This window comes from Epinephelus moara, chromosome 10, assembly GCF_006386435.1.
Source record: "Epinephelus moara isolate mb chromosome 10, YSFRI_EMoa_1.0, whole genome shotgun sequence".
Lineage (NCBI taxonomy): Eukaryota > Metazoa > Chordata > Actinopteri > Perciformes > Serranidae > Epinephelus > Epinephelus moara.
In genome coordinates this window covers 5352600-5363823 of record NC_065515.1, presented here as the reverse complement: position 1 = coordinate 5363823, position 11224 = coordinate 5352600, and the positions used below count along the sequence as shown (strand labels likewise).

The 11224-nt window shown below is 37.3% G+C and overlaps 1 protein-coding gene across 1 annotated transcript; it reads right to left on the bottom strand.

Moving 5' to 3' along the window:
• Positions 1-243: 243 nt before the first annotated feature.
• On the bottom strand, positions 244-10011 carry sgcb (sarcoglycan, beta (dystrophin-associated glycoprotein)). The gene is made up of 6 exons (XM_050055615.1): positions 9960-10011; positions 7616-7825; positions 7280-7465; positions 6974-7165; positions 3728-3859; positions 244-1541 (listed from the first exon to the last, which is right to left on the bottom strand). Exons 1-6 carry the CDS (start codon positions 9972-9974, stop codon positions 1341-1343), a joined length of 936 nt encoding a protein of 311 aa, XP_049911572.1. The 5' UTR covers positions 9975-10011; the 3' UTR covers positions 244-1340.
• Between the last annotated feature and the right edge of the window lie 1213 nt (positions 10012-11224).

The window sequence follows — 11224 nt, the reverse complement described above, 5'->3', positions numbered from 1 at the left end:
CTTAACATGCACCTTCCCTAAAGATGCCATTCTGTGATTCATTCAATCATTTACATGTCTGGTTAATGTCTTACTGTGATTCTTTTCCTCTACATGTATGATAGACAACTTAACAGTTTATGGCGAGGAGAACCATGCCCCGGCTGCACATTCTATTAGATAATAAACCAGCGTAATGAGACACAGTATTTTTTTATGGTTTTAAATGACCATGTAAAGACTTGAGACATTTCCTGAGACCAATGATAAGAAGTTTCACATAGCAACATGTTTCTTTATTGAAACAAACATAGCAATGAAATGTTGGACATTTTTTCAAATAAGGCTGATTGACATTTTTTTTTTTTCATTTAGCTGATCAAAAACACAACAGACAACATCTGTGATTCTCTGAGAGCGACTACTTCATGACGTTTCTCAACATTATAAAACAGACAAGACAATCCAAAGCAAAAATGAAAGTCAAATCTTTTATACTACATATATTGCACAAAATTCAAACCACTCAATATAGGCTTCAAACCACGCTACTGATTTAAGCTTTCCTGACATTCATCAACATTTAAAGAGATTTGCATTAATCTGTAGCATAACTTAGTGCACACACTCTCCTTCTGTTTGTCAATATTGTATTATTTTGTCATAAAAAAATGTTTTGCAACAAAATTAGAATATTACATAAATATTATATTCTATATCATCCCTTGTAAATCCATTGGCACGTGCATTATGGACAGTCCAACAAAGAGACCTACTCTGTTTTACTGGATGGCTTAAAATATACCTTGTGTTTTTCAGTTTATCCCAAATTTAATATTACATAAATCATTATAATAATCATGTAGTGTCTCACGCCTGTCAGTGAATATAATAAAACAAAAATATCAAACAAAGCTGCCAGAACAATGAGCAAATAAGATCCTACACAACCCCTCTGCAAGGTCTATGTAGTGGTAATACTGGACGGTAAGGCAAAAAGTAAATACTGTAGTTTCTTTTAATCAGTAGGCAGTGTAAAAGACAATATGTTAAAGTGTTACACACTGATATGGCATTATTTCATTTTAGATAACGTTGGCACACCTGCAGAACAATAAAAATACTTCAGCACTTGCATGTATGTTCGTATCTTTGGCCAAGTGGCAATGATCTGTAACACAATTCCTGTTTGGCAAACAAAATAAGGAATACAGAATTTATCAGGTCTCCTGCAGAGGTATCATAATGTGCAAGTCATGATGAATGTCCTATAGAATTTTCTATATATATGCAAATTTGTAATCTGACTTCAGTGGTGACAGACTGTAGGGAGATGTAAGAGCAGACTCCAGTCAAGTCTCCTAGTGAGCTTTTTTACACGGGTTATCTGAAGTCTGGCAGCCCATGTTGGGATATTTCACCTGCACACGGAACAGAGTCCCATCTGCACACATGCAGAGCTTATACCTCTCCATGCCTTCATCGAAATACACATCTCCCGCGGAGTTAGGGATGCGTGTAGCATTGAACATGACCGATCCATTGAGGACGATGCTGTTCTCCTGCAAAGAGAAAATAACCCATTCATTCCCACATGTTTATGTTCATCAGCTCTAAAGTACATTCATACCAGAAGAGTCTGCAAAACCTTTATTTAAAACACATCATAATCTGCACTTTGAGTCGTATTAACAAGAATACACTCCGTTCTTTCACCTGTGGTGACGTCATCCTGACTTAACTGCCACTGTGTTGGAGGTGCAAACAAACAGGGTATCGGCTTTGGGATCGCCAGGATTAACTGTTTATCACTCTGAAATATTGCTATTTTCTTCAGTGTCAGTGCATAACTATGGTGATGTGGTGTAGTGCAGGGACCTGCAAGAACCATTACCTCATGAAAATGAAGACGGGAGCTCCAAATATTCCTTAAATTCCAGAGCCATGAAAAGGAGCCTGAGAAAAGAGCACTTTGGGCAACGGGTTGTGCTAGCAACACAGCGGATTATAAAACCCATTGGTTTATTAGTCAGATTAATGATTTTCTCACAAGTAGTCATCTGCACAATGAGTCCCTTTTATGGCAAAAAATCATAAGTGAGGAAAAATAAGGGTGCTTAATAGTTCGTTACAGCTTCCGATAAATGGAAATTCGGGTCGAAAACAGGTCTAACTATAATGTAGTATTGACAATGTGTTGTACAACGTATTTTTCAGGTCTGTTCCCTGATAGTCGACCAGAAAGGTCATTAGTTGGCAAGACTTCATTGGGCGCTTGGTTGCAGTAAACAAAAACAAAAAAAGCAAATCTCTATTAGCTGCACCTTGTCAAAATAAATCAAAACCTATATGACTGGACCATGTGTGACTTTATTTTGAAAGGACAGACACAGGAAGTGTCCACGCTCAGCAGTCAGACAGGAGTCAGGTCAGTTTCCAGGGCTGGTACCTGCGGTTATTCCACAGGCTAGTTAATAACATGTCGGGCAGGAAATCCAAAGTGTGGGATCATTTTGAGAAGGTGAAGGACGAACCCAAGGTGATATGTAAACTCATCTTCATTGGTCGACTACAAACATGACGTATCATCTGAAACATGGAAGTAGCTACATGCCCATTAGCCCACAGCGTCATTAACAGGCGGCTCGCTCAGTGTGTGACGTGCACTTGTAGATAAAATATAGGCCTATATTAATGAAGGTTCATTAGTACGGTTTTGTATTTCTCTGTAATGTAGCACAGTGTTAACAATGTTACTGATACTATTCTTTCTCACACCTTCAACTCAAACCACCAAAATATATCATTTAATCATTACATTCATATCGTAAACATGCAGGAGACTAGTCGACTAATGGCCCTACATGACGACTTTTGGCCGACTGGGGAAATTCTTAGTCAGGTGCAGCCCTAGATTTTTATAGATCATTAGAGTCTTTTTTTTTGTTTTTGTTTCAGGCTTTTGATTTCCACTCTGGTTTTTAAATGGAGCTTCTAACAAACAGAGAGATTGTTTCTGACATTGAACAAAGGATGATGATTCTAGCTGCATTTTAATTGTGCAAAGTTTATTTTATCCTTGTCTAGCTGACAGTGTGGCTGATTTTACACCCTGATTCCAGCACTGCAGCTCAGAATAACACGAGACATCTGTGTGACAATAACTGGAAATAAAAACCAAAGAAAAACAATACTTTTGGCTCCCATGACTATAACTGATCATAAATGATAATAAATGCAACACTACGGTCATATAGACCTCATCTGTCATTAACTAGTTTCCCACTCTTTGCTTCGGAAACAGAAACAGTCTGACTTTAAGTGTTTTAAAGTGACATATTCAGAGTAGTTTCTCCATCGTCCAACTACATAACTTGCTTTGTAGTGCAGGCATTACAAGTGTCTATCAGGTTAACGTAAATGTTTCTGGAGTCTACCAGTGGCCTTTCATTAATTCATTCATCAGTCAACCAAACATCACCAGGCAATCTATAGGGACAATCATTCAGGCAACAAAACTCCAACTTCAGGTAATACCGTGCAACTGCACTTGGCTCGAGTTGAGAATTGTAATCGGATGACATTTATAAAAACAGACTATGATTAAAATATGCGTATCATATTCATATTAAAGGGTAGGGTTTGTGGTTTGCACCTCCGCCTCCAGTGTTTGCACCTCCAACAAACTGGCAGCTTGGTCGCCGCCCCCCCCCAGTGCCCATATGTATGTGTGTGAAAGAATACTCACAGCCCTGAGCTCGATGCCTCCGCCCATCTTGAACTCTACAGTGCGGCCCATGATGTTGACGCCCTCATTTCCACGAATGATGGCCTTGCTGTCGCCTTTAATGTTCAGGTCAGACGCTGCACTACTGGTGATCTAACGTCAGAGACAAAACATGAGATTTGTAAACCCTTATGGAGTGTGAATGCAACAATACATCAAGCTTACAAATCATAAATGATGGAAAAAAGTCACATTAAGTGTACTAACACTGCTCTGCACAGTTGGAGTCTGACATCACAGGCCTTAAAACTACAAACAACATTTATAGAGGCTTTGGCTTCTCACACAGATTGTCCTCAAATCACACTGTGAGCAAGTTTTGAAAATCATTTTTCCCCGTTTATTAAAGATGTGAAGCTAAAATATTTTCTCTGTGTTTATTTTTGGCCTTCAGTTTGTAGCATTGTAAGAACACTGCTGTTGGGGAACACAGCTTTGAGTCTTCTTATCAGCTTCGCACACCTGCGCTCATTCAGATTCTCTCCGACTCTGTCAGCAATGGCGAACTGCAAACGTCACGTCTCCCTGGATTTTTACATTTGTAATCTGGGCTTTGGTTTGGCAACACAGGAACATTCAGGTACTTATTCTGCAGATATTCCAGAATTTTCAGGGTCGGTACGTTCAGTCCTTGCCATGTTAAAAACTGAATTTCTACTTGAGTCTAAACTGATGAAATTGAGTGTGTTCCTGAGGACTTTTTAATGCTTTATCAGGATGTCTGCAGGTATCACACACTTAAATTTAATGCTTTTCAAGTCATTTTTAAGATAATTTATCAACAAATTTAGGAATAATTAAAAAAAAACAACTCCTTTTTTCATATTCAAGCATTGCAGGTAAGTATAAAGGTAACAAACCTTGACTAAAAATTTATAATGTTTTGGTGAAGGATCCTGCAAGAATTGCAACCACTTATAACAATTATTTTTTAGACAGTGTGACCGAAATAACAAGACTTTTCACTCCTTCAACTATTGCACCTCGCTTGATCAATGATGAGCAGCCCATTTTTCAGCTGGCAAACATAACAGAGACAGAAGTCACAAAGATCACTGGAGCACTCAAATGTTCCAAAACAAAAGATATACACAGGATTGATACAAACTTCTTAAAGACACATTGTCATGCATTACTCAAACCCATTACCCACTTGGTTAACTTATCAATTAACCAAAACAAAGTCCCGCCAGCCTGGAAGGTGGCCACGGTGACTCCCATTTTTAAATCCGGCTCCAAAACACAGGAGGCCAATACTGTATAGTATATATAGAGTATATATGTTGTATTCGCAATACAACAGTTGGTGTCCCTCAGGGTTCGATCCTTGCGCCGTTGTTATTTTCACTGTACATAAACGACCTCCCAGATGTGTGCCCAGACCTTAATGTCCAGATGTATGCGGACGACGCAGTCATTTTCACTCACGGTTCAAACTCTGTCATTACCTCCAACAAACTCACAAATGCTCTAACTAAGGTACAAGATTGGCTCAATAACAACTGCCTTATGCTCAACACAAAAAAAAAAAACGGTGTGTATGACATTCACAAAGCGACCAGTAGAGCAGAACAGATCCAACGTATTCATCAGAGAAGAGGAACTTGAATTGGTAACCCAGTTCAAGTACCTAGGTATCACATTAGACACGAATCTCACATTTAAGAAACACATCAAAAAAGTGGCCAACACGATAAGATTCAGCCTGCAAAGTTTAAACAAATCAGGCCCCTCATCTCGTCTGATGCTGCTAAATCTTATCTCCACTGCATGATTCTGTCTTATATTGAGTACTGTTTTGTGATATGGTCGTTTGCTGGAGTCACCACACTGAAACCAATTGAACAACTCTACAAAAAAGTCATAAAGGTATTCACCAAAAAAACATATTCCTCACATCACTGTCCAATTCTTGTGAGGTACAATTTATTGAGTTTTGAACATTTAAAAAAAATTTTAAATACAGCTGCCTCATCTATAAAACCTCCAACGGGCTGGCTCCTCCCCCGTTGGAGGTTTTTTTTAAACGGAGAGACAACACGCTCAGTGCCAGATCTGCCTCCAGAGGGGACTGCGAGGTGCAGTTCAGACGAATCTCTATAGGCCAAAATTCCCTTACTGTAAAGGGCAGTGTAGGTTGGAATGGTCTCCCAACCTCAATCAGAGACAGTCCCACTCTCACTACTTTTAAAAAACAGCTTAAAGGATGGCTATTGACTCATCAAATCTGCACCCATGAATGAATCATTGATCAGCCCTCTCATACAGTTCTCTACTGAAGCCCCTTGTTGAATCTACTGTATAACTGCTGTTAATATTGTTGTGCACTTTATATGTTGTTGATTTAACTGTTATTTATGGTATGTCTGTCTGTCTTTTAAATGTGAGGACTACGGATGGAAATTAGCTTCTAGCTAAATCCGGCATATTTACATGACGTCATGTATTTGTACCGATTGTTCATTAATATGCACGGTCCTCTTCAAATAAACAAATAAAGTAAAGTAGAACATTTGTGCGGTCCTGTGCAGAGGTATGTTTTAGGTAGGAATATGGTTATTAAAGTGAGTTAAATCAATCTACATTTTGCCACCTGGTAAGTGCAATTATAAAGTACAGCATTAGGTGCAGTGGCAGGTTTCAAGATTTGTAACATCAGCAATGTGGATGTTCGTTGATGCTGAATAACTTATTGTTTTTCTTTCCCAACTCTGATCATTTCTGATCCATTTGTGTTTATAAACATATGTTTGTACGTCCAAATGTCCCGTAGGTTTAGTTTTATTACATCCTCTCCATATATAAAGTAATAGTATTGTTATAGTTAATGTTTTTTTTTGTTCTTTCCTTCATTTCTTTAGAAAAACAAATCTCCACACAAAAAAAGCAAATATGGACTTTCACTCAGAAAAGCTCGACTCATTTTGAGAAAAGGAAATTAAAAGATGGATAAATTAAATTGGATCAAATGATTGTTGCAAATAAGCCCTCACACGTTGAATTTTTTTCAATTTCAAGACTTTTTGTGGACCTGCAGACACCCTGTTTCTTAATTAATTTGCAGAAATTCTAAAAATGACATTCACCTTTATGGGTTATTGGGTGCTGTGAGTACTTTGAGCACAGGTTGTGAAACACTAACATTATAACTGATGCTATAAATATTATTTTGTTACATCTATTAGATGTTATTAGCGTTATACACACCCTTTCTGTGGAGGCCTTTTTGACACTGAGAACTTTGACTCCTTTGGGCAAATGGAACTCGTGGTTTTCAAAGTCTGTGCTGAAGAATGTGGTCTGCGTGCGAGGGTCTGTGAAGGATATGCCAACATCACTGACGACTGAGGTCTTGTCCTTCTCTACACTCAGCTTAGTAGTGCCTTGCTGGAACACAACCTGGAACAACATACATAGAACAAAGAGAAGAGTTTGAGGAGCATGCTCAGTGTGTCATTTTCCATGTATATAAAATGATCAATGTTGACTGTAAGTGTACTCTGTGTTTCTCACCGGATTATTGTTGCCAACAAGAACCAGGTCCTGGTCTTTGCGGCCTCCTACTGTGCTCTTGTGCAGTGGGTGAACAATGCCCATGTCTGCCTTCTGTTTGAAGCGTAGCAGGCCGGTCTCATGGAACTCCATACTGTCGCACCCATTTGGACCAATACGTATCACTGTCCATATTACCAGAGTGATCTGAGGGACAGTGGAGTTGTTGCAGATTATAAAGGATCATTATTCAGGCAACAACATAATGACCAGTTTGTCTGTGTCAACTCTTTGCCATCATTTTCAGGAAAGTATATGAGGATCTATTAGATGGATGAGTACATTTATGGAACTCACAATGAGGTTGATTAAGGCGAGGAGGAAGAGGAGGACAACAATGCAGACAGCCATGTTTCCCTTGCGTCCTCTCAGCCCTGTCTTATGAAGACGCTCCTCTTCTATGGGTACATAGCCTGCTTTGAAGTTACTGTTGTGTTCCTTGTTGATACCACGTCTTTCTATCGCCTTCTCTCGCATGGACTTCTTCACGGGCCCATTGGAGCTCTCCTGGAAAGCAAAACAATCTCTGAGGCGGGACACTAAAATCACTAAGGAGAGCACTACGGAAAGCCATAAGAGATCAGTAAATAATTATGTCATTAAACTGCATATAACAATATCTATTCATTTAAATTTGTTTGGAAAGACTGGAATTCAAAATCAAATTTAAGATAATATACAGGTAAGTATAGATAGTAACAAAAATAAATAGAGGCACACAGGGTTGCAACAGTATGAGATTTTCAGGGAACAATAACAGTCTCAGAAAAGATTGCGGTTTCACGGTATTACAGAGTTTATATTATCATCAGCCAGAATGACCCTTAAAGGAATGAAAACAAAAGGGTTATTTTTTGTTGTACAAACGTTTTATAACCATAATTGAAACCTGAAACCATTTTCTTAACGGATGTATGTATAAAATGTCTCCCATTTGAAAATAACAAAAACAAAGCGGAGATTCTCTGTCCAGTTGCGTTTTTTTCCCCCAATATCGTGGATACGTAAATGTACACCGTATGATAACTGTCAACTTTTATATTGTGTGCCTTGAAACCGATATATCACTGCAACCCTAGAGGTATAAAAGAATATCTAAAACAGAAACTATACAAGAGCATTTGATGATACAATGACATCAAGTCTATTTTATGTACATGTAGTGGAATTAACATCATATTATCCATGCGTACTCTCATCGTGACAGTCCACCAGCAGATGGAGACATGAAATACAATATCTCTTTTACAATACAATGTATGTAACATTCATTCATTGTGCTAAATAAGACAAAGCATGTTGGTCGATTTTGATATTTCATTTTAAAGCCGATATCGGCCGATACTGAGGACTAGGGCTGGGCAATATGTTCTGAAAATTACATCATAATATTTTTGGACTACATCTCCATAGTCGATATATATCTTGATATTTTTAAATCTCCTCAAGAGCACTTCATCAATGCTACGACTCGTAAACAAAAACAAACATACTAATATTTCTGACCAAATACTCTCTCTGTTTGTTTTTTCAGAAAATATTAACACAATGAGATTTTTGATCAATAATCATCAATAATGTGGATATGTAATGACTAACTGGGTTAAGGCAAGTGCTAAAACAAACACAAAAGACAAAAGTCTTGTAAGTTGATATGTTTATATTGCTTTACTGTAATGCAGCTTTTAAAATTAGGGAAAAAGACCATTTATGTCTTATAACGATACGATATCCAAAATCAAGACGGTGTATAGTCTCATATCTCGATAACGATATATCTTTATATTGCCGAGGACATAGTAATGTGCATCCCTATAATATACACAGAAATAGCATGAAATGTCACTGTATTTCTATAACAATATATGATCTATATTTTTATTTACCATCCACACTGGTGACTGTATTTTGGCATTGTATATATAGGATTGCACCTTACTGTTATCTGGTTTTTATATTTTGCACTTACTGCTATGTTATTATAGTTTTTGTATATTGCACTCTTTGTATGTGCACACTTACAACTTTGCATTACAACTGCTGTAAAGCCATTTCCCTCAGTATAGATAAAGCTCTATCTTATCTTATCTTATCTTATCTCATCTTATCTTACATACCTTGTTTCCAGGCTAATTCTAGCTCAGAGTTGTAAACCATGGCCTTCTCTGTGTATGACATTCTCCACAAATGTACATTTACTATACATATCCATATCAAACTTTAGGCTCCTGCTTATTTCCAATGTGTCTTGTGCTCTGCGTTGGAATGCATCTCAGTTAAAATCCCCTCGACAGCCTGTCTGTGGCAGAACTAAAAATAAACTGCACTCATTTTAGCATCAAAATAGAGATACACTCGATTGTCTCGGTATCATACAGCTTCTCTGCTCTTTATATTAGCAAAATGGCATTGCTGTTTGACAGCAGATCTGCTACAATAATTTTATATCCATATAACGCTAGCTATAATAACGGCAGCGGAGGTCGGTATTTATTACACGTATGACCGACAACAGAGCCCAGTACATTTATAATTATGACATTAAGTCACTCGGGGACATACATTACTACCCTATTGGAAAACGCATCAGCAAAAACGGGGTAAAATGCAAGAAAAACAACAAATATTAAACATAACGGACCTGTTCAGACGCCATGTTGACCCTCCCTCTCCTGCTCGCACAGTGACAGGGCCGTACCACTTGTCACCGTCGAGGGTGACGACACTGGTTATTGTTTTAATGTAACTTATCGAGTACACAACATTTATTCAAGAATAAAAAGGTAATGATAATACGAAGGAGAACAAACTCCCGGGGTTTTGTAGTTTACGCTAAATGCGCTAACAAAAAAAAAGACGTTTCTATGTTAATAAAAAATGGTTCATCCCAAGTTCAACCAGCCAATGACAGAAGGATCCTAAAATAGAAAAACATGTCCATTCATATTTTCCATAGGTAAACTGCCAACGAGCCATAATACTCAATGCCTCATCCAAGATCTCTTTATTAATTAACAATAAAATCTAAGCAGCAATGAAAAACATTTAACAGTAACAGTTTTACAATAAACTCTGGATTTAATTAAAACACTTTGCTGCAAAGCAAAAGGCAATGATGTCAATGTTATGCCCCAACTCTGACCATTTTTAAGTCAAATCTACAAACATTTGTCTTTAACATTGCCTTCTCCATCCTGTAATAACTGCAACCTTATTTATAAACTCATTTTAAATAATGTTTTTATCTTTGGACCTATTGTCTGCACCTTTGCTATTTTGAATTGTGATTTTTTTTAATTGTAAATCACTTACTAGGCTATTTAATTTTACCCTATAGATCTTTTTTCTCTTTGCTATTTCATGTATTATTTATGTTTTATATTGTATTGCTCTGCAACACACTTTGAATTGCCCTTGTGAATCAAAGTCAAAGTCAGCTTTATTGTCAATTTCCCCACATGTACCAGACATACAGAGGAATCGAGGAGACATTTCTCTCTATCCCACGGTGACAGGATAAAATGCACGAGCACCACAGTTAAAGACAAGACATTTCCTAACACTAAAGTAACAATAAAATGCACAACACATAAAGACATTTACTAATACTAAAAGTAAGAAACAATAAAATAATGTAGCCTATTTTATTTTGTTATTTTGGCCCTTATTTATACAGTCTATGTTTTGGCCTTATCCTTTTTAAAATGTTGCAAATAGTATGCTGTTAATAAGGTATAACAATTGAGTGATTTTGTTGAACTCTGTCATTATAGATATTATTATATTAAAATTTGCATTAGTATTGCTTGCCTCTTATGTGCAGTAGTCTGCTCCTGGTTTCAGTCTTAAATCACACGTGATCATGTAATTCTGGCTACTTGCTATGGTTTTAAATGTGCTAATGAT